The sequence below is a fragment of the Asterias amurensis genome, chromosome 4 (genome assembly GCF_032118995.1).
Source record: "Asterias amurensis chromosome 4, ASM3211899v1".
Taxonomy (NCBI): Eukaryota; Metazoa; Echinodermata; class Asteroidea; order Forcipulatida; family Asteriidae; genus Asterias; species Asterias amurensis.
In genome coordinates this window covers 10846833-10871873 of record NC_092651.1, presented here as the reverse complement: position 1 = coordinate 10871873, position 25041 = coordinate 10846833, and the positions used below count along the sequence as shown (strand labels likewise).

Here is a 25041-nt window from a genome sequence, read left to right as displayed (position 1 = left end):
GTCTATTTTGTGTTCATGTAATAGCGCCCTCATGGGAAAGTGGACGCCATATGGAAAGTTGTTGAAATGTTGTAGGCTGGTACGAAGGCTGGTGATTAAAGAAGTGTTGTATAATTCAAGAACTGTACTTTCTTTAAAGTACATTAAATATGCGATTTTAAAACAAGAATCTTATCTCGTCTCTCCCATTATTATCAAAGTTTATTGTATAGATAAACCTAACAGACCCCATATTTAAGGACAAACTGCATTTTGGCTTGCAGGCACGTCAAGCGTTTGAATTATTTTCGCAGCCGCGTTGTTCCCTGAGTTGTACTTGAGTTTTGTGAAATACATTTGTGCTGCACGTCACTCCAAAGCGAATACGCATGACTGTGTGTTCAAAATTGTCCGTAAATATGGCAGATTGATGTCATATTGAAGCCTATCTATACAGTGAATTAAAATAGACCAAATTGCTTTTGATTCAGGCTCCTACTTTACATGTAGGTCTTGCATTAGTCAGGGCTTGTTACACTGGACTGCAGGCCTGAGGTCTGTGAGTTTAGCATTGGGGCCAGGAAACGTCTGACAGTCTTGTGTTTTGTTCAATTGTTGACTTTCAGTCTGATAAATCGCTTTCAATTCTGTTGAGTGTTAAAGAATACTTAGCCATAAAGAGATACAATGTAAATCTTCTCTTATTACTTGTTCTTAAAACTTAGACAGTTCCAATGTTAAAGACCTGCTTGAACGAAAATGTCAAGTCGTGAACTTTGCTGAATTTCACTTCAAATGTTTTCAATGAATAAGGAAATTGAGTCATATGATTATAAATAGATTTCAATTGTGTAAAAAAAACAATCATTTCGAATGCCCTTATCCAGTGCTTTTCTGAGAGATTTGCGAAAAGCCCCGTAACCAAATCATTCTCAAAACGTCATAGTTGGGAGCTTCAATTTGTAAAGCCGCTTTGTTGCAGCGTGGAGGTATAACAAAGCAAATTCCCACAAATGACGCCAGCGGCATTTGTCCTTCGACGCGTGCTCTCAACAGCAGAAGTGTTTTTAGTTTTTCAAACCCTTTTTAGGTTGGGGCCTGATTTTTTAATCGATAATTACGAAAAATTCAGAAGTGTACACATATCAAAATTACATTAAAATGGTGAACAAGTGCATTATAAACAAGTTACAATACCATTTTCGTTTTAAACATTCCGCTCAGATAGGTGTTTAAACTGTGTAGGTACTTTTTTATCTTGTCTCAATTCTGGTCCTGAAAAAATGTTGGTCCTGTAAACATTACCCTCGTGAATGGAAATAAAAATAGATTTTTGGGGTTGAACAAGGCTTAGTAGTTCTTACATGTAACTTCGTTCCCAAAACAATAGATTCAGGACAATATTAATTTCAGAGTGTTGGTTGGACGAGTTTCCATGTATCTTTTGTTTTTATTGTTACTTATGTGTGAGTTGTAGCAAACACTACATGCAATTCATTAATGCACTGTTGCACATACTCACTTGGATGATGAAATCTGGCCTTTCCATTTCACTTGGCTTCGCCTCAAGAAATAGAACAGTCCAGATTTCACCCTCATAACCTCATTCTGCACCAATGCATGCATCATTGATGTACTCATATCCACAGACATCGTCTTTATTTGACACAAGATGTAATTCAAGACCCCATGAAAACCAGATGGTCTTTCACATGAAGATCCATCAAGAACTCAGAATGTGCAGCAGTACATTGTGTAGTAATAGAACATTCACTGTGGCATGTGCCTCAAGGTGTATGTTCCAATGCATTACATACATGTACATAGTACTGTCTGCACATTATAATAATGATGTGATGTGATCTACAGTGTGGTATACTTGGCTATGGTGCAGTGATGATATGTCACTGTCAGCACATTTCACACTTTAACATGTGCTGTACAATACATTCTTTTGACAAATTGAATACTAGAATTTTAGAGTGTATAGTATATAATTAAAAATGTCTGCATTTTTTTTTTTGGTTCATTTGATAAAGTGCAGGTTGCGATTAAATAAGCAAAGTGGGTTTTTTGTGCGGGGTCATTACAAAAGTTTGACTCTTTCTGCACAAAAATTTGACATTAATTTTTAGCATGTTACATTTTGTTTTAAATAGTATCCTCGCAGTAACTGTTTATTTTTTGTGTAAAATGGCAGCTCAACAGAGAAAAATTGACAGTGAAGATTCCACTTGTCCGTTTTGAAGCAGAATACATGTAGATTACAGTAGGATAAAACTACAATGAAGAAGAACAAGTGTACACTGCTGAATTCAAACTTGAGTTGTGTCAACAAAGGCGTACAGGAATTCCCAAAAAAATTCTGGGGGAAAAAAAACAGTGGGGAAAATTTATGCACAGCAAGAAGAAAATATTGTATTACAAATGCTCATGAGTATACTTTCTCAAACGTGGGGCAAATCAACCCCTCTGCCCCCTTATAAATGTTTTAAATTATTATTTACGCGACTGTCCTATAAACATTTTTCTGTAATCTTCAGCTAAATTATATTATTAATTAAAATACACTTCATTCACAACGAGTAGGGATTAATTTCATGGCAAAAAATTTGATTTACAAAAGGTATCAAATCCCTTTAACACATGGGAGTTGTTTTTTGTTGAGTAACCAGTTGAGCATGTACACATGATCCATTCCCGAAGACAGCACCCAGATGGATCATTATTAATAACCAACCGTTCTCTCAAAGCCGCTCACACTGTGTCCCTATGCCTATAGTGGCCTGCCTCCCCATGTGGAACTAACGCGGTAATTATATCACTGGACAAATATAGACAGTGGCAGGTGTTGAAAACCGAGCCAGGTCTGTCGACCAAGGATCCAATCTTGAGAATTTCCTGTCACTATGTAAATTTTGGGTTTCATTCTTGAAAGGGCACAGCAGTTTTCCTATGGTAAGGGGCACACCTAGTATAAGAAAAATTTAATTTTATTGGATTTTTACAAAGGTAACCACATTTCACCACAATGCAAAACTTTGACTCACCCATTAATTTAAAATGTTTTTATTTGTTCTAGGTTCAAGATTATTGTCTTGGGACATCTTTTCCGACAATCAAATCTGTGACGTTGATGAAATGTCTTCAAGATGATCCGAAAGAAGTCCCTGAGGTCAGTGCTTAATTTCTTTTTTGTGATGCCAGGTTCCCATTGTTGTGCGATCCATTATGAACGCCACGATTGGACATTTAAAGCTGATCGTGGAATTTTTGTTTCCTTCTCCGTAATTCCACATTTGCCCTTTCCCTTTTGCTTCTGGCATTCTTGGGTGGCATCTCTAAAAATCTCCAAAAATACTAGCAAAAGCAACTTGATAGTACAGATGTGCTCTCTTCAAGTGCGATCGCTGAATGATTGGCATTCCATCTTGTCTGGTATATATATGGGCGCAAGAACTTGTAGCGCGAGAACTCGAAAGTGGTCTTTACTGTTGATAAAACATTGAACCAGTTAATAATAGATCACACAGTGTTTTGCAAACACCGTTGTGGGGACTTGCTATTGCTGTTCTATTATTCCGTTTCTAAAGAATCCTGTTTTGGGGACACAGTTTAACAAAGAAAAACACTGTGGGGGCCTTTATCCATTGTGTAAAAATCCCCACAACTCTGTGTAGCTTGAAACCCACTTTTTTGTATGCAGGGATGCAACTTTGTAGCTGATTTCCTGTTGTTTTAGTAGTGACAAAGAAAACTGAAAACTGTACAACGTTGGAGAGTGGTTGGCTTTTCAGTTCTTCCTTGATTGCATTTTCCCTGGAATATTTTTCTGGGGTTTTCTTTCACATCTAAAACTGAATACTTCCTTCTTCAGTGCCTTCTCTCCATTGCGTTCTTGGCTAGTAAAGTGGTTAAAAGTCACTTTTCTGGAAGTCCTTGACTTTACAACCAGAATAAAAAAATGAAGATTGGGTTATGCATAGATCTATGTTTATCTTCTACCAATTCCAATCCGAATTGAAACTAAAGTGCAAGGTGCTCATGACCACCGCAGATCATTCAAACTTACAACACTCTTTTTATGTTCTTTATCTGTAGTAAGTGTGAAGAAGTTTATGTACTTAATGTGCATTTTGTTCTTTTGTAGGAAATTGATGTTGCAGCGGAAATCGAATACAACGGTGGTCTGAGGGTCTCAGTTGACGTGGATCTAGTGTTTGGAACAACTGCCTATGTGTCGGTCGCTGTCACCAAACTCAAGGGTCGGATTCGACTTCAGTTTAGCAGAAACCCATACACACACTGGTCAATGTCTTTCTATGATGTAAGTGGACGGATTCTATTTTTTTGATTTGTTAAACAAAAGTTTTTTAAGGGTTTACAATCTGCTGTGTTACACTCAGCAGCCACTGCCAGAAACACCAGGGCAAACCTCTTCTCTAAGTGATTAAGTGTAACTGGGTTATTTCACCTGCGTTACACAATACACGGAGAATACAGCTTTAAGTCCCATGAAGGACTTAGCAATATTGGTTAAAGCCATTGTACACTTTCGGTAAACAGTATTGTCCAAGTCCCACACTTCGTGTATCACAATTTATATATAAAATAACAATTCTGTGGAAATTTAGGCTCAATCGGACATCGGAGTCGGGAGAAAATAACGGGAAAACCCACTCCTGTTTTCGCCCTTTCGCTGGTCATGACATGTGTTTATAACAAATCCGTAATTCTCGCTAACGAGAATTTATATTGTTTTACCGTTTTCTCAAAAAGTAAAGCATTTCATGGATAAATATTTCAAGAGAAGTCTTTCACCATTACCTTCTGTAAACCCTGTAAATAATGTGTAAATCTGTGAACTTTTTTTTTTTTTTTCTAAACCGAAAGGGTCCAATGGCTTTAAGAGCCTGCTTAACATGGACTCAAACCCGGACTCTGCTGAACAGAAAGCCACAGAGCTTGACTGCTCAGTCACGACACACCAATGTCTTCTTTTTTGAATTTGATATTAGTGATGTATTCGTGCATACAGACATGACAGATTGTGAAAAAAACAACTAAGAATTGTTGAATGGCCAATTTTACAGGACAAAATCTGCACCAACCCCTGTGCCAGGAACTATCTCTTCTACACGTTATAAAAAAATCACTCCTTACGTATGTCAAGACATCTTGAAATGTTTGTGCCTGTACAGATATTATCTTAGTTTCTAATAAAAGTTGTTACCTTTGTTCATTAACTTTTGAATAATATTTGTATTTTTTTTTAGCTATTTACAATATTGTACTGTTCTCGTTAAATTCTAGGGACATGCGAATCTTGATTGTAAAACTTACAGTTGTTCATTTTGAGTCTCTAGATTCTTACAAACAATACTTTTTATGACTGATACAGGAGCCCGAAATAGAGTTTGAGGTGGAGAGTCATTTTGAAGGTCGTTCAGTACCGAAGCTCGGATCTTTAATTGTCAGTCAAGTAAGTCAAATGTAAAGCTGCTTAAAAACAAACAACCCCTCCCCAACAACAAAATATATATGGCTGATGTGAATACATCAAAATGCTAATTTATATGTTTATGCAAAACGGTAGTGAATGACCAGTTAGTTTACAGACCAAGCAGTCTCTTCATAAAATTCAAAATGTTTTTGATCAGTGTGGACTGTTAGATTATTAAGTTAAATACTACTGCATTAACCCCACATAAGCCCCTTTCACACTACACTTTAATCTGGAGAATCTCCCTGTTAATAGAAAAAACATTAGCACAGATTCTGCTGATCAGAAACGACAGAGCTTGAGTTCGGTGCTCTTTACTACTAGCAATTGTCAAGAAATAGACTGGCATGCACAGCATCTGTCTTTACCAAACACAACTTTTCTTGTTTAACTCTCCATACAGCTCAGGAAAACCTTGAGAAAGAAGCACACCCTTCCAAACTACAAGATGCGCTACCAGCCCTTCTACGTCAAGCCGGCGCCTCCTCATAGCAGTGGAGATGTCTACGTTCATGATGCCAAGATAACAACAGGCAAGATGGCGGTCACAGTGATTGAGTGCAGCAGGTTATCAGTATCAGCAGCGCAGAAGGGACTGTCGGAAATCTACTGCACCTTGTCAGTCAGTAAGTGTGTGAATCTATTTATTTATCTACTTTGAATGCACTGTGGTCACGCGCAGTACCTCAGGCATCCAACGCTCCATGTGGTATTCAAGTCCCAGCATGTGGTCTTCAAGTCCCAGCGTCGAATTCTCCCGAACTCCGTTGGCAGTTCTGATCCCAGTTGTGCACTGTTCGAAGAATTTCCGTCAAGTCTCATGTGTGAATTTATTGACTTATTTATTTTTCATGCACTGACATTACATAAGGCGCCACTCCCTCTCTGAAATTTAGTGATTGTCCTGTGAGCAAAGAATGGTGATCGTAAGTGCAAATTTGACAGTTAGCAGAGCCATGAAATTCGATTCTTGTGAGAAGGTGCCAGTGTCTCTTTTTATTAATGGCATGTGAGATGGCTGGGCACTCCTCAGAGATTGACTATTCTCTCTTTTTTTTCTAATGAAAGACCCAGATCCGTGGAACCAAGAAGATATTGTCCGCCGCTTCCCGGGGGAAACATTTGAGGTGGAGTTGCCCAAAGGTGGCCCTCGTGTGGGCGTCACATTTAGGCCTGGGTACCATGAGTATGACGTGGTCATTGCTTCCATCAATCGAGATTCGCCGGCTGGCCAAACTGAGCTCAAAAAGGTAAGTTAGCAGACAAAACTTTGTCATAGGTTTAGTAGGGATGTACCGACAACAGGCTTGGTGTTTGCTGTATTGCTGTGGGTTGTGAAAGGATCTTGGACCAATTTGTTAAGTATGAAACTTCATTTTTGCAAAGTTAATGTCACAATTCAACATCATGAGAAAATACAATTAGCTGTTGCAAACTGCTTACCAAACAAATGGATTTATGGTATACAAATGCAAAAAAATTTTGACCTGATGTTTCGACCATTGCAGAGTCTTAATCAAAGGCTAAGAATTCAAAATCACATGACTTGTTTAGTTTCATCACATTTTTATTGCATTAATTGAATAGTTTATAATTATACTTATGTATATATTGTGTTTTTTCTCTTGGACCCTTTTTTAGGGGGACCTTATTCTTGCAGTGGAAGGAATTCGAGTGACATCAACTAAACATGCTGCTAAGCTCATCAAACAAACCAAGGACAGGTATAACAGTATTTGCTACTTTGGTGTGTACACTCATTTTTTTGTTAAAATAAAAACTTGACATAGGAGGTAGAGAGCTTCTTTTAATTGAATAACATAATGCCACAACTCTTTGCTTTCTCAGGTGTCTATTAAGAGTGCAGCGTCCTGCCCAGCCCATCGATATACCCCAAACAGATGGCCACACAACCACAGACAGTGGCACACAGAAGAACGTTGAAGTGGTGGACGCACAGCTAGACGACAATGACTACGAAGATTTCATCAATGTGAAAATGATGCAGACTCTGGGCGTGAGTGCTGATGAGGTGGATCTCTTACCACGGGCACCCACTGCTCCAGGTGGTCTTCAAGTCCCAGCGACAGATTCTCCAGTACTCCGTCGTCGAACTGGCAGCTCTGATCCCACTTCTGCACCTGTTCGAAGACTTTCATCCAGTCTTGACTACTCCACCCTGAGGAACCTTTCCACAGCTGTGGATCGAGAAAACAGACTTCAGAGCATCAAGATGCTGTTTAAGGAATCTATGCAGGCCAAACCGGGTCCGAGGAAAAAACAGAAACAGGTCAAGAATCCAGTGATTTCCAGTTTGCAGGGACAGGGGGACGCGGACAGTCAAGAGGTTGACCCTGACAAGATAAGTCTTAACAGCTTAGCATCTTTGCCTGATGAGACTGATATGGCGGGAAGTTCCAATACAGCATCTGTGGTGACTGGATCATCTGCATCCATTGGTGGAGGGGACCAGGCAGCAACTTCTGAACCAGCAAACTCTGAGTTTTCAGGCTATGATGATTTGTATGAAACATCTCTAGTTCCTGCTTTTGACGTGAGTTAAATATCAGTAAAAAATAACTAATCAGCAGGTTGTTTGTTAATCCTTATTGATCTAGCTTGTATATCTTTAAGGACATGTCACATGATTCCTTGAATCAATTTACAGGGAACCAATTCCAGGCAATTCCAAACAAGAAAATTCATTCACATTTTTGTTTTACATTATTTTCTTAAAGGTTAACATACAAAACTATCCAATTCATATTTACCAGGAACCACTCTGGGACGAAACTTTCACTTTTGAGATTGACGAGTACGATCGTTATCTCAACGTATGTGTGTGGAATCGCATCCCGCTTTCCAGTGGAACTAAAGACATCTTGATTGGTTACACATGCGTGCCGCTGATGGATGTGGCCTTACAGTGCCTCAACACCAAGGCTGGGGAACATCTACAGCTGTGTAAATTACATCCTCCGGAACAGAGGGCTGGGGCAACGTAAGTGGCACAGTTAGCTCATATAGGGTGTACTCGGACAGGTTCTCAACCCTTTTGAGCATAATTTGTTTGCGGTTTGTGCTTGATAGAGTTGTAGTTTAAATATTTGGCTCCGAAACTTTCATACGTCTCTCTGTAATTTAACTGATTTTTAATGCCTAGCAATAATGGACATGCATTTTGTGCTGGTATCTGCATTAACATTATCACCTCCATTATTTGGCAAATTACTTTATTCCTTAAACATTCCATACAAAATTGGGTATGTAGATCGAGTTGTTAACCACCAGTTCTTTCCAGAACCAACACTACTCAAAAGAGATATTCACATGGTGTTACCGCAAACCTCTCTTGGCTAACAGTATTATCATTTCCCCCTCCATCTCGTTCTGAACACTTTCACTGGTCCTCTTTATGTAGTCGGTTACCTGGCCAGTCCTACTTGTACCAACACTCTGGTTTTGAGAGCCGGCTTTGCTACGGTGACGTCACCCTCTTCTTCAATCACACACCGTCTGGGGAACAACCTCCATCCCAGGAAGATCTAGACACGACCGAGTCTCTACTCAAAGAGCTCCAGAGCAAACACAAGACACTGGCGGAGGAAAGATGGAAGACACTCAATAAGACCAAAGGCAACAAATACACAAGGCCGGATGAACTTAAGTAAGAAACTCTGTTTTTAAAGGGAAATTTTGTTGTCTCCTTAAATGGATTTACTCCTTTTGGTTTTTACCCATATACACGGATGTGTGTCAACACTATATACTCAATACTTACCCAAGTTCTGAGCAAAAAATCACAGGCATATTACTCAGGTGGGATTCAAACCCAAAACCTTTGCAATTCTAGAGCAGTGTCTCACCACCTAGATCACCGAGATTGCCCGGTGGCTAGAGGCAGTTTGAATCCTATGTTTTAGCAGCGGGTACTGCAAACAGTTTAAAATGAAATGTGAAATTTGAATTGTATACGTTTTGTAATTGGAACCAAGTGTTCGTCTCAATCCCATGTGTGGTTATAGAATAATTATACTATGAAAATAGTGAATGTGGGATAAATTAGTTTTAAAGGCTTTTGTTTTTGTTTTTTCATTTCTGTGCAGTTTATTTCCAGGGTTACAGCATAGGTTTGTTGGAACTCATTTTTCAGTACCTACAAGATGTGATTTCTGCTCTAAAAAGGTAAAAATTGTGTGTTGTCACGATGTATGTATACCCAAAAGTCAAAATTTGTATTGTAATTTTTTTTTTTTTTTTTTTTATTCACTCGATTTTTCCGGATAGTCACTACCAATGCATTTTTCTACACAGTCTTGTGTTAAGAGCTTTAATATATTAACAACAGCATCTGTAGTAATTAATTTTCTCAATTTATTATATTTTGTCCATATAATTGTTCCTGCTTAGCTTTTGACTAGTGCCATTTGTTCAGCGCCCTAGAGCATGCCTAGATAAAGGGACTATAGAAGTTTTGATGTTATTATATAGTCATGTTGGGTCTCAGAATCCATCACTGCAATAGCCTATCTTTCTGAAAGTGTGTATATACTCCGCGCCTTGAGTACCTTGTTTGGTAGGTACATGTGCTATATAAGACTTTGATTATAATGTTGAAATTTTGTATACATGACCATTTTTATCAATTCAAACTTTTTTTTAGGTTTGGACCAAATATGCTCTCAAATGTCAGATTTGTCAGTTGATTTGTCATAAGAAATGTTCAGAGAAGACGCAAGCTCAACTACCATGTGACAGGTACAGTACAAATTTGCTATTGCTTCATTCATTTGATCTATGCTAAAGTTGTATGCTGTTTGTCTTTATATTAACTGTTTTTGATCCATGGCATTTGTTGGGCTTAAATGCGGTTTTTGACTAATGCCTGTATTTTGTTTTTCAGCACTTTTGTTTTAGTGAAGACATTTGTCTTTTGGAATTTGAAAAGATTCTTAGAGATCATAGGAAATAAATGAAACATAACATCCAACATTATTTTGACATTCGAACCATTGGTTTTCACTTTATCCTAAATATTTTACATTAAGGTCTTGATGTCCAGAACTGTAAGCCTGTGTTTTAAATGGTTCGTATTATCAGTTTGGTCTTAGTTTTTGTCTTGGCTTTTCAGGTCTAATTGGTCTGAGTCTCACACTTTCATATCCAAACTATATACCTGCAGCATTGGAGCTGATTTTGAAGCTGTTACAAGCTGTTTGAACTTAAAGGCTGTGTTCAAATTGATGGATTTTTAGCAGTGGCTACAGCCGCAATGCCAAAAAGTCCTATTTAATTTTCCCATTGCAGTCATTGGACATGGCTTAATCGTTGCTCATTTTGGATGTTAAGAAGCTAACAATGGCTTCAGTGTTGAATATTTTGTTTTCTCTCATTTATTATTCATTCCACTTATTTTAAAAGTGTTAGACGTTTTTGCCTTAAAGAAAACTGTTTCCAAGATGAAATACTCTTGCACCTTATTTCAGAACTGTTCACAGAAACTGTCATGATGCCCTGGGACTGGAAGATAATGTCTTCTAGTTGCTTAGCGCCCTCGTGCAATGGTTGGTGACCCTTGTATCTTGCACAATGACTGTGGTGCATTGTTGCGCATTCTTGCATGGCATGACCCTGTCATCTTCCGAAAAAGACAATTTAACCTACATAACACTACCACAACTGCAAGTAGCTGATTTATTACTTGATGCATAGCCCACAAATTAAGGCTTTCTTCATATGGTGTAGTGAATTCATTGTACCATCACTTCAACTGCACATTGTTTCTCAGCCTTTCTCAAATTTCTCAGGTTTTGGATGCTTTTCTTCATCTGAAATTTTTCTGGGTAGAATTCAATGTCTACCTTTTGTTTGTCTTTTGAGTGGCTAACTTTCTTTCCAGGGGATGGTACATCATTACCTCTTGGAAGAGGGCATTTTTCCCATTCTGGTTTACAATAAGGAAATAAAAGAGTAGGCGGTGAGGTCTTTTTAAACAGCCACTCAAAACCAGCAGGATTATGGTCGTGTGATAAAAGATTAAGCCGAAAGCAACCATTTGTCCCTTAGAAAAGTTTACATTCATCTGCAAGGGGGTCATCCAATTACCTTAATAAAACACTTTCATTGTAAGTACATTCTCTTATCATGCATTCTCAGAAAACAAGAGGAAGCTTCAATTGGCTACTGTTAGTCAAATCCATAATACCTGTAGCTTAAACAGACCTTGGTGTAAGCATGTTTTGTATGGAAATTTTTAGGTTTTTGGTTAACAAGTACATACTACCATTGAAATCCAACCAAAATTGTATATTTCCTTTGTTACAACACTAATGTACATTAACATGTCCCAGTGCAGTATGTCCATTGTACAAATATTACATACATATGAGTGAATTGTCAGGGAATGTAGTCACATTCAATGTCCGTTTAATGTAAATCACACATAGATCCTTGTCATTCGATATTGTTTTCCCAACACATGCAAAATAAGAAACTCGACCATCCCACATTCTGACTATTATAAAAACAACTTCTAAACTTGCCTCATTGGGACAAAACTTGGAATAACTATTTTGAAAATGACGCTGTGACAGCGGCCAATAATTTCTTATATTGGACTAATATTAAATTGTGGATCATCGTGGCAGCAAATACATAGCAAAATAAAGAATGACACGTGACGCGTATTCGACCAATGGAATGATAAGAATCTGTGTGTGTGGTATGTAACATTGAATATAACTTGCATAAAAGCCAAATTCATACTTTACACACATATTGATGTAAGACAGTGAAGCACTCTGCATCATGGTTATGAAGCCATTATTAATCAAATCTTGTGTGCCCTTTGACCTTTGATGATATAATTCTACTCGGTACTAATATATTTAAGCATGTATTTTCCACAGCCATATGGTGTTACAGTTGGCCATATATTCATTCTTGATTTGTTACTCAAATGTTGCACTGGTCCTCATATCGGTGAATTGTTTACTTAAAGACAGTGGACGCTATTGATAATTGTCAAAGACTAGCCTTCACAGTTCGTGTATCTCAACATATGCATAAAATAACAAAGCTGTGAAAATTTGAGCTCAATCGGTCGTCAAATTTGTGAGATAATAATGAATGAAAAAAACACCCTTGTCACACGAAGTTGTGTGCTTTCTGATGCTTGATTTCAAGACGTCAAATTCTAAACTTGAGGTCTCGAAATCAAATTCGTGTTTCTCAAAAACTATGGCACTTCAGAGGGAGCCGTTTCTCACAATGTTTTATACCATCAACCTCTCCCCAATACTCGTAATCAAGAAAGGTTTTATGATGATAATTATTTTGAGTAATTCCCAATAGTGTCCACTGCCTTTAACATCAAACATTTCTCTTGTACATGTACATGTTAAACATAAAACAGGTTCAAGCATGACTTTTTCAAATTTATATAATATAGTATATAGGCCTATAAGTCTTTATTGTTTCTGAAGATACAAAAAGACCTTTTTTGAAATCATGGTTACTGCTCCTCCAGCATTCATTCAACAATTTTCATCCGTGTACTTTCTGCCTATGATATCTCATGCAAAAGTCTCCAACAGTTAGTTGATGGAATCTGTGCGGGGGGATAACCTGATACCCATTCTGATTCTGCTTAGCATTTTCTTAAAGTATTGCTATTAAGCAAAGCTGCTAAGCAAACGTGTTAGGAGCAGAAGCCATTGCTCCTTTAAGGCACCTGTAAGTACATCACTTTCAGCAATTAAAATTTCTTCAGTAATGGTGCAAAATAGTACTTTATAAATTCTTTCACTAATCATCAAAGTATAAACTGTTTTATAGAGCTCAAAAATGTGATGCCCATTCAAAAATTAGGCATTTTTCAGGAAATGGAACTGGTAGTAAAAGTGAAGAAAACAAAATTATCGTCCATGATATCTATGTGATGTGATACCTTAATCATGCTGTATAGTGAGAACTACTTATTTTATAGGCCTAAATTTACAAATGTAGCTGTAATTTAATAGCTCTACATGTATTTCTAGTCCATTTGTTTAGGAAATAAACCTAGTCTGACATTTAGACATTAAGACGTTAATCAATCTGCAAAAAGGTCCACTTTAGAAAAAGCGAAACTCAAATAATCGGTGACCCAATTTTAAAATTAATTTTTTTTTTAACTGTGATCGCTTTATGTGCATCATGAAAAGGAGGTATTAATCCTTCATTTATTCAGGAAAACAAATAATATCTAGGCCTAAGCCTGCCTTTATACTAATTAGAAAGTAAGTTTTGATAATTGTTTACTCTCTGTTCTTCTTATTGTCCAGTCTTATGTTATCTTCGGATTGTAAATTCACCACATTACTTCAGTAAAACACTCCCTGACTTTTCTCTCCAGAACCAAAGTGTGGCGGAAACCGGACCAGTCCTCCCCGCCGAAGGATCTGAAGAATCTAGACCCCTCCCCTCAGACAACGCCTACAACGCAGCGGCGGGGCTTATCCCCGCAGCCCTCCCCCAACCCCTCCCCGGTCCCGTCACCTCATGACTCCTCCCAGTCTTCGGACGAAGAGGAATATGATGATATCAACACGGCCGTCCGAGGTCTGAACCGACTGAAGAAGGATCTCAGAGACCTGGCTAGAGCTGAAGGCAACCGCATCGATGACACCGATGCTGTATTCATGACAGCTGCAAGAGAGGCAAGTGCAGTTTTCAATTTGAATAGCAAAAAGAAATTGGGGTGTTATGGCTTAGTAGTTAAGAGCATCAGACTCAAGCTCTGGTGTTTCTGATCAGCTTAGTGTTTGGTTTCGAGTCCTGGACTTGGCACTTGTGTCTGTAACCAAGACACTTAACCACTATTGCTTTGTCCTTTGTGTGACACATGAAACAGTTGGTACAATGTGTTGTATAATGCATATAAAAGAATCATGCTACACTTATTGCTGTTTAAATTTTGTGTTTTAGTCTAATAGTTCAAAGAGCTCCACCTTCCATGATAATTTAAGAAGAGCAGTTTATAACTCTTCTCATACTTTCTTAAAATGAAGGAATGCTTGATAAATTTGCTACTGTTTGGTGTGGGTTTTTTTCAGCTCGGCCGGGAGTTGCATGTCGATCTTCCAATTGACGAGAGAAAGGAGAAACTGGAAGCAATGGTAAGGGGTGATAAGCTTTTTGTTTAGGATTGTTTTCGGAGGGGTAGCTTTTCACTTTCATAAATTTAACTAGGAGAAGTTTAGTGCCCAAAATTTCCAAGGGAGATTGGCATAGTAATGTATCACCAGTAAATGCTATACCATCTTCTGATTGTTGTCAATAGGTGAGTAAACTTCAGAAGGAGATAGACGCAGAGGTCGACCGTCAGCTGCAGTTATCCCAAGAGATCCAAGCCGACCAGCACCGACCCCAGCAGCGCCTAAGCCAGCAGCAACTCCACCAGCGCCAACAGCAGCAGCAGCGCCATCAGCGCAAGACCAACAGCATGTCCCGTAGTGAAGAACGCATGCAGATGCTGGCCGTCCTGATGCTGCACTACTGCGCAGGCATACAGCACTGCAATGAGATGCCGTCGCCGCCGCCAGTGGAGGAGCAGAATGGAGAGGTGAATGACAGCTGTGGGTAAGGTGTTGTAGTTGGTGTACATCATGGCAGAGTGATGGCATATAACCCTATATCATAGAGCTGCTTAAGCACAAAATGTAGCTACATTGTAAGTGCAACAAAATCTTGCTTACCAGATATAGAATACTAGCCAAACTACCATGTTACATGTGCAGCTAATGACTGGTAACCTGCCCACTTCTGCCTAGCAGAAAAATTGTTATGCAATATGTTCTGCTTAAGCAGCTCTATGAAACTGGGCCCAGTTAATAACGTTAGATAGTCTCTCAGGCTTTGTCATAGACCCTCAGCACATTTTATAAAGTAAGGCTAAATGTTCTCCGATGTTTTACCATTTTTTGTATGGTTATAAAATAATTAACATTAAAAATGTACTTTACTTTGGAACATTAATATACAATATACTGAGTTTAGCGCCATGAACTCGCGAATCTCTATATGCATTGGCGTTGTACAAAGCGCTCTGCTTGCATGTTTTCAAGCTTTGGTGTTTCTCACCAGCAGAGTGGGGGTTCAAGTCCCTGTCTTGACATTTCGGATAGGACAGAAAGTTGTGTCCCTTGTGTTGTGTAATGCACATAAAATAAACCAGTGCACTTATCATTAAGAAAAGGGGTTCACCCTGGTATGGTTGGCTGCATTAAAATTGCTTGCACTTGAACCAATGTGTGAGTATACTCTGGACGAGGTGTTTGTTTTATTATTATTACTATTTATGGTTTGTTAAAACGGTCAGTTTATTTGCCAAAGGCAAAGTTACATTGAATTCGCAATTGAAAGATTACGTTAAAAAAATTGTATTGAGATAAGGTGGATCATTAATAGTACTCAATAAATTATACAAAAAAAAAAAAAACTTTAAGTGGATACAAAATAATGTGAAAATTAGGTTTAAAAAGCAAAAACTAAAAGTTTGCACAGTACAAGAAGATGATGATTAAGTGCTGGTCACTATGTGAGCCACAAAATGTATGGTAATGTGATGTATACATGTAAATTTGAAACACATTATTACCTTGAAAATGTGCAAGGCTGAAATCATTTGAAAAATGAGTTGTCAATCTTGTCAATTGTAAAATCAATATATTAGAGGATAGTGTTCATTATTGTTTTAATTTTCCATTTTTTATACAATTTTAGTTTTACCCTTACACTGATATGTATTAGCACTGCATACTCAGTATATTCCCGAGTTCTGTGAAAAATCATAGGCCTATTACTCGGTAGGATTCAAACCCACGACCTTTACAACTCGAGAGTCTTACCAACTAGACCACCAAGATTGCCCTGTAGCTAGAAGCAGTTTGAATCCTATGATTTAGCAGCGGGTACTGCAGTGATCTAATAATTGTTGAATTCGCATCAGGATTCAAAGAAGAAAAGTTTGCCTGGAGTGTTTGTGCTATCTCTGCACCCTCCAGATACGCCACTAAAAATGAGCTGCACATTTTGCCTGTGAATTATGTGTACACATTTAACTACAAAATCATTGTTCTTCTTTTAATGCTATATTGTTTTGAGAACATTTTTACCAGGCCAACCTTGGACCACAATTGACCTTTGTCAGAGTCCATCCGTCTCTACTTTCCTTCCTTATTCAAATATCATTTTAGGGCGGTACTATTTGGGATGGATGGAGTTTGGTTAGGCTTGGGCCAAAATATGTCAAAGGCCACAAATATGAATTGAATATTAACTGATTCCATATTGTATATTTTTTAGTAGCTTAAAACAAGAAAACTAAATATAAATGTGCATGTACCATGTAATGTAAAAGCTTCTAAATTAACTTTATTTGTAGTTGAAAACAAAATGGTCACATAAATACACCAGATGAATATCTTGAATAAGTTTTATTTTTTGGATGCAGCCCGTTATAGAAATGTATAATACAAATTTAAATTTTAAAACATTAAGCAGAGTGACTATTTATTAACAACTATGTTGGTCAATTATTAACTTACTGTCGTGTTGTAGAATATAATATACCTTAAAGGCAGTGGACATTATTGGTAATTACTCAAAATAATTATGAGCATAAAACCTCACTTGGTAACGAGTAATGGGGGAGCTTTTGATAGTACGAGACATTGTAAGAGACGGCTCCCTCTGAAGCAACGTAGATTTTTGAGAAAGCGGTTATTTTCCACGTATTTGATTTTGAGACCTCAGAATTAGATTTTGAGGTCTCGAAATCAAACATCTGAAAGCACACAACTTCGTGTGACAAGGGTGTTTTTTTTCTTTCATTATTATCTGGCAACTTCGACGACCAATTGAGCTCAAATTTTCACAGGTGTGTTAATTAATGCATTTGTTGAGTTACACCAATTAAAAAGACTGATCTGTGACAATTACCAATAGTGTCCAGTGTCTTTAAAAGCTGGGTCCTCCTTTTATCAGTATTAGGTCAGATTTTAGTGCTAGTGTAGAATAATTTATTTACTGACTTGAAATTTTTGAATATAATTATAATTATTATAGTAATAGATGTTAAATTGCATCGAGGATAAAGTTTTACCCCTGTACACCAATTTGTGTTAGCACTGTATACCCGGTACTTTCCCAAGTTCTGTAAACAAAATCACAGGCATATTACTTGGGTAGGGTTCAAACCAGTGACCCTTACAATTGAGCCTTGCAATTCTAGAGCAGTGTCTTACAAATTGACACAGCTCTAGAATCGCATAGGTCATGGGTTTGAATCCCACCCTAGTAATATGCATGGATTATTTTTTACAGAACTGGGGAAAGTACCGAGTATACAGTGCAAACACACATAGGTAAAACGGTAAAACCAAAATAAAGTATTAAATGGAGTCTTGTAAAGCGCTGGTTTCCGCCAAAATGTGCTCATGGATCCCTCATGATACAAAAATGGGGATGTGAATAGCTTTGTGAGCTCTCTGATGAGTCTGTGATGATAATGCCGTGTCCAAAACAGCAACTTCGGCTACAGCTACGGCTAGATCATGCGCATCTGCCTATTCTTCAACTCTAGCGGACGCACTTAGCCGTAGCTGTAGGTGAAGTCACCGTTTTGGACACAGTCTTTGGAAGTAAGAATGCTGATGGAATAAGTGAACATTTTGCTGAGTATACTTTAAATCATATTCAGCAGTCTCCTGTTGACTTGTTTCTTTTTCCACCTTATTTCAGTTGGCTTGCTTAGGGCAAACTTCCAAAATATGGGTCCAGATTGCTCCATAGTTTTGAAAGATATTATGGATAACCCTTAGTGAGGGTAGACTGTGTTTAGAGTTGATCTGTCTTTCACTGAAGCCTGCCTAATTTTTCTATTTGTGTACTTCAAAAAATAAATATATATATATATATATCTATTAATGCTTTATTAATGTACATGACGCAAAATATGTGTGGTACAATGTTGACGTTAGTGTCTGGGTTAAATCGGAAGCTCGATTATATTCCAGCAATGTGTTCCTGTATTATGTACTGCTCCATACGTGGGTTTTCATTCCAAAATCCGAACACTTGCCATGTATTTTTGTTTCTGTTTTTCCAAAACAACTCGAATTTCATGAATTGTTTTTTTATTTGAGAACTCTCCATTCCATCTCATCAAAATATCTATTATATTTTGAGTGGTCATTTGTCATTGAACAGTTCTAATGTTGAACTTGCATGCAGTGCATTCCAACATCACAATGTCTGTTTTACGTATTCCTCTCTTTCTCCATTACAGTGGGGGGGGGGGGGGTAGGAGTGTGAACTTCACTTTATGTCAACTGCCAATCTCTCTCATACAAACAATGTGTTAATGTCTTGACAGTTGCAGTTTTAACATAAGAATGTTTATTTTAAGATGTTTTCATGTGAATACGAGCTGCTAAGCACAAAGCTATGCATAGCACAAAAGAAAACTTTTGCATAGTAAAACCAGGTATACCAGCCAAAATGTTATACAGTATGTGTCTGGTACTCCGTGTATTTTTGCTTACTACATTTAGATGTTAAGCATGTTTTTCTTCTGGACAGCTTTATGAAATTTAGGCCCTACTAACTTTGTACATTTCCTGTTAGGGTTCATACGGTGGTTTCCAATGTTTTATGTGTACAAGCCCTGCTCGTATGGACTAAGTATCATAAGCAAGCCATAACCCCCCAACCGCCCCCCCCCCCCCCCCCTCCTCATTGTACTTCAATTATGAAATTACGAAGACTTTTGTACTTGCATGTGTACTCCATTCACATGTATTCCAGATCATCAGGCCTGTATGTTTCGTTTTTGAAGTGGGCAAGGGCACCAAGGCATTTTCTCCTTGGTGAAGGGCACCCTATATGAGGAAATTGTAAATTTCAACTGTGAGCATTTCAAGGGCATGAAGGCATTGACGAGGGGGCATGGAGGCAATCGCCTTTGTTGCTTCTGTGAAGTATCAGGCCTGGATCATGCATGCAACGCTTGAGATACTCAAGGGCATGATGCCCCATACAGGCCGTTATCAAGTCACTTTAATAACCGAAGGTAACTATTTGCAATGATGTGTTCAATAGTACAACCTAGTGTACTTAGGAAAATACTGAGTGAATTTTCTTCTTTTATATCTAATGTGACCAAGTATTCGCTGTTTTGAAAATTCTATTGAAAGACACAGTATTAAAAGATCCCAAATTGTGAAGATGTTTGTAAATAATGAGAGTTATGCCAGAAATCCATGTGTACCATCATGCATATATGCGTAGTGCGCAATGCGTAGTGCGCAATGCGTAGTGTGCAATCCCTTAAAATGATACTCACAGTAGGGTGACAAGGTCATGAGCTATAGTACCATGTACATGCTTTTATTGTTAATGCGTCGTACAAAACTTTACACATTGTGAAAAGGACATACACAAGTGTGTTTGTGAACAGTACATGTACAGGGGATGTCAGAATTAAATGCTAACAGTAATAATTAAGGTCACAGGTCATGTCAGGGGACAAAGGTCACAGCAGGCGAAAGTGACACGAAACAAGGCAGGGTATACCTTTGGTTCTATTCCTAAATTAAAGGTCAAACAAATTTCCCTTCTAATGAATGTGGTTTTAGAGAAAGGGATTCAAAGTTTCACTCTGAGATGAAATGTTTTTAAGGTTGTGTATTCCAGTTTCTAGATTATCCTGCGTGGGACATAACTACTCCAGATTTCCAGTGACATTTCAAAAACGCTACCACCTTTTAAGGGCAGTGGACACTATTATTGTCAAAGACTAGCCTTTGCAGTTGGAGTATATCAATATTTATAAGCATAAAATAACAAACCTGTAAAAATTTGAGCTCAATCGGTCATTGAACTTGCGAGATAATAATGAAAGAAAAAAACACCCTTGTCACACGAAGCTGGTGCGTTTAGATGGTTGATTTCGAGACCTCTAAATCTGAGGTCTCAAAATCAAATTTGTGGAAAATTACTTCTTTCTCGAAAACTATGGCACTTCAAAGGGAGACGTTTCTCACAATGTTTTATACCATCAACCTCTCCCCATTACTCGTCACCAAGAAAGGTTTTATGCTAATAATTATTTTGAGTAATTACCAATAGTGTCCACTGCCTTTAGAAGGAAACTTTCATGGGTTGGTTTTACTATAGCATATTACAAAGGATTAAAACCAGTGAAACGGTTACAAAGACCAAAGGTATACTTTGCCTTTAGCCTGTATTGTACTACATGTATACTGTTGACTGTAACTATTAGTTTTGCGTCATCTCTTTATTTTCCAACCAAATTATGTAGTGTGACATATTAATGAAGTGCAATAATGCTTGATAGTTCAAGATTTAATTTTAATAGATTATTATATTTTATATTTGTGTATAAGTGTTGATGAATAATGTGCATGTTCATAGTACATTGAAAATATGAGACTGCCAATAAAGAGGAAATTACTAAGTTATCTTGAGGAGCGAGTATTTTATTATTGCGCTTTCTTGGCCTTAATTCAACTTAACAAACATTTACTCAAGTACCAAGCCTGGGTGACTAGTGTCGAAGTCGTGACTATTGATTGCTTAGTCGAACGCAACTACCATTTTTCGGGTAATCGGTTATTACAAAAATAGTCGCAACTTCCTGCTCGGTGAACCAATTGGTCACAACTGTTCACGACAACATAATTACTTACAAAACACAATCAGACATCAGTGACACAATTTTTTTTTTTTTTCTATATTTCGCCTGCAAACAATATGCTGCAATGCACCTTGGGAATTAAAAAATAGTGCGACTAGTGTCAAAGTCCTGACTATTTGAGGTGCCACTGGTCTCCTTGGGCTTTTCAAGTACCATTGACACAAATCAATAAAAAATCTATTGGCAAATATTATTTTACGGGAATCATAAGCAGACGTTTTTGTGTTTTCATACAACAGAATGATTAGGAGAGGCTATTGTGAAGATGCTGCGCTAAACAATAGAGTTCTTCAGTGGATATGGAACTACTCAATTCTCCATTTAATTTCACCCCAGCCCGTCTTTATCATACTGAGCCCATTGGGACGGAAGTTTACTGATTGGTCTGTTTAACTGGCAAGCTCCTTGATTCTCCATCAAACTCATTGGCTGCTTAAACGCAAAAAGTAGCTTAGCACAACAAAATTGTGCTTACTAGAATATGGTTGCCGGCCACAATACAATGTCTCATGTACAATTTGGGACAGGTATCCTGCTCGTTTCTGCTAAGCAAACAATATTTAAGCAGTATTGTCTGCTTAAGCAGCTCTATGTAATTGGGCCCTGATTGTCAGTAACAAGCTGTTCTTTTCGTAGCACACATTTGCCATTGTAGTAGAGATTTGCTGGATCACAATCGTCGACTGTGTATTTACCCTTTGCTTTCCACAGCTTGATGATCGCCGACTTCTGTTGCCTTGTTCTGTTTTCGGTGGGGATTTTGAATTGCCCCTTTAAGATGTCCACCATAAGAGAGTAAGATGCTTCGTCTAATGCTGGAAACTTACTGGCGTCATTTATGGGGCTGGATTCCTTTGGCTGTTTCCTTGGTGATGACTGGGCCTCATTGTTCCTTCCTCGATGTGAACTCTGTGATGTATCACTAATGAAAATGAAGATACAATAATATTCATTATAAGAATGTTGGTAAATCCAAATTCCAGGTAGTCAAGGGCAATAATTGCAGTGGCTGCATCTACCTCACCAATGGGAGACTTATTTTGAGACGCTGGCGGCAGCAGACATAACGGCCCTTTTTTGCGGCTCCGAACATGGCAAACAAACATTTGTACAACCTCGGCCAAGTCCCAGCTATTGCCCCGGCATTAGCTGCAAAGAATGGCAAGATATATTTTTATTGTATTACATTGGTTTTACATTTACCTAAATAACTGTATACTGTCATCTCTCTGATCCTGCCTCAAATCTTCACCAAAGTTCCTCCCTGCTAGAGTGACAAACTTGGCCCCATGTGTCCTCTTTAATGGCCTTCCTCGTCCTCGATTCTTTCCTTCTGACCCTTTAGAAGTGAAATCTCTTTGTTGTGATCTTCGTGGCACACATTTTCCATTGTAGTAAAGATTTTCTGGATTGCTATTGTTAACGGTGAACTTTCCCCTATTTCTCCATAGTCGGACAATTGCCGACTTATGCTGTTTTGTTCGATCCTTGACGGGGATGTTAAACCGTCCCCATAAGACATCCACCATGAGTGAGTAAGAAGCTTCGTCTATGAATGGGATTTTATCCTGAGAAGATGTCGAGGCTTCTCCTTGCGTTGTGATTTCTGATTCAACTACACCATCCAGTCCTTGGTCCAAGTTGAGGTTTGTATTACACCTAGATGTGAAATTGGGAATAACAGTGGTGTTTTATTTATTTATTTATTTATTTATTTATTTATTTATTTTGTGGGGAGGGAGGAAGAGGTTTCCTTTTTAATACAAGATAACGTCAGTTTTTATTTTTATAGCAGCCTCGCAATACTATCTTTGGGGCAATTAGGTTAGCATGGTGGTACATTGCCTTGCCCTCCTCTTGGACCCGGTTCAAATCCTACCAAGGGCACTATATGGATTGGGCAATTAGTTCCTACCTGACTGCTGGGGATTTTTCTCCCACATCTAAAACCGAAACTTCCTATCTTGTCTTTTCTTTATTCAGTTCTTGTCTAGAACAGTGATTAAGTTTGCTTTTCTGTGAGCCCTTGGTTTTTTAACCAGAATTTATTAATAATCTTACTCACAAAGATAACCTAATTTGCCAATTTCTTACTCCTTTTATGGTATAAAAAAAAATAATAACAATGTATAATAGATCAGGGATAAATAATATTCATATTGGTTTTACCCTTATACAGAAATGTGAGTTAGCACTGTATACTCAGTACTTTCCCCGAGTCCTAGCTGTGAACAAACTTGGGTGGGATTCCAACCCAAGACCCTTGCAGTTCTAGAGCAGTGTCTTACCAACTAGACCACCAAGATTGCCCGGTAGCTATACTTTTGTTTCTCACAGGTAAAAAGGGTTACACGTACTGTTTAACGAGCTGGTCATTTTGATGAACATTTCTACACTGAAGCACAATTTCACCTCCAACTGCACTTGAACTTCTTGAACTGGATTGAACTTCTGTTGCTTTGTTCAATGGTATACTTGGAAGAACTTGCTCAGGTGGCTGTTCCCATATACTGCACTGTATACCAACTGTACTGGTACCTGGTCTTGTGTCTATCATTGTTTCTGTGGAATCAATTGAAAAAGAAGGCACAATTTGATCAAACGACACATGTGTTACTACCATGTATCTCAAAGCTACAGCACACATGGCTCTTCCCAATTCAAGTCTTTTGACCCATTGCACTAAACATCGCATGCGGTAACTGTGCACGGTCCACTATGACCTTTTCGCAAATACCCAATGCGAGTGCTAATTTAACTGTTGAATGAGGTGCATGCTGGTTGATCACTTTCTAGCTAGACCAGCATGCACCACATTCCATTCCTAATGCGCTTGTAGCGAGTATTTGCAATTAAAAAGGTCTATGCTGCTATGCAGAGTCACACTACATGTAAAAATTATGGTTAATGTGGAAATACTTTGGTCGCCTAAAAATCTGCATTACTCGAAGGATAATTTTGCGCACATCGCTGCCAATTTATCCGCCCTTTTTTAAATAGTGCACCCAAGAATGTTGAATGTGATGTGAGATTGTGAAGGTGATGTCAAAAAATAAAATACTAAAAATGTCACGATTTCACTTGCCATGCCCTTCCTGCCTGGATTTATTTCGAGGTTGAATGAAAGCGTTCTGTCCAACTGTAACACAATTCAGTTATTATAATCATGGGGACCTCCATGTTATGGTCATTAGTTTCCTCATTATATTTTCAGGCAAGCCGCAGGGCCAGGCGAGATGAGGCCCTGAAAGCATACAAATCTGCTGGCGGGCGGGGGACTGCACCTGCGTTTCACGGCATTTTTTTTTAACGTACACAACTTTAAACTCAAACTTTAAACTCAAAATATACTTACCTTTCGAATGCATTCTCACCGCCATTGTGCACATCATTCCACTGATATGTGTAATTTGTTGGGTTTTTTTTTTATACGAAAGTTGAATGAAAGAACACGAAGGAAATTCCAGAACGTGGAAACGGTGGGTGCTCTCACCAAGGTGTTTATGTTTACGAGTTGCACGATTTTTAACAATAGGGGGCGCAATTGAAATTTAACGGTCGGCGTCGCGTTCTCATGTAAAGCATGCATTGCTAATTCTACCTCCATGTGTAAAGTAAAAAGAAATTCTCCATCGAGTTATATAAATCCATAATCATGAAGCAAACATGACCGCCACGAAAATACTAATTACAACATACATCACTGCATTAATACATTAAATACATGCCAGCATTATTATAATTAATTTAATATGCACCACCAAAACCAAGAATAAGCACAACAGTACACATAGGCAAT

At 38.1% G+C, this 25041-nt stretch overlaps 1 protein-coding gene and 1 pseudogene across 1 annotated transcript in view; one reads left to right on the top strand and one right to left on the bottom strand.

The window, feature by feature from the left end:
* LOC139935799 (PDZ domain-containing protein 8-like) overlaps positions 1-19250 on the top strand; it is a 22903-nt gene extending 3653 nt beyond the window's left edge. The window contains exons 4-17 of the mRNA XM_071930393.1: positions 3062-3154; positions 4130-4306; positions 5381-5461; positions 5886-6108; positions 6551-6732; positions 7124-7206; positions 7331-8036; positions 8257-8483; positions 8904-9149; positions 9589-9667; positions 10146-10240; positions 13878-14181; positions 14578-14640; positions 14805-19250. Of these exons, the coding sequence (XP_071786494.1) occupies positions 3062-3154; positions 4130-4306; positions 5381-5461; positions 5886-6108; positions 6551-6732; positions 7124-7206; positions 7331-8036; positions 8257-8483; positions 8904-9149; positions 9589-9667; positions 10146-10240; positions 13878-14181; positions 14578-14640; positions 14805-15107 (2862 nt within the window). The 3' untranslated portion in view covers positions 15108-19250. The remainder of the gene's footprint in view (positions 1-3061; positions 3155-4129; positions 4307-5380; positions 5462-5885; positions 6109-6550; positions 6733-7123; positions 7207-7330; positions 8037-8256; positions 8484-8903; positions 9150-9588; positions 9668-10145; positions 10241-13877; positions 14182-14577; positions 14641-14804) is intronic.
* LOC139935800 (uncharacterized) lies at positions 19242-25041 on the bottom strand (annotated as a pseudogene).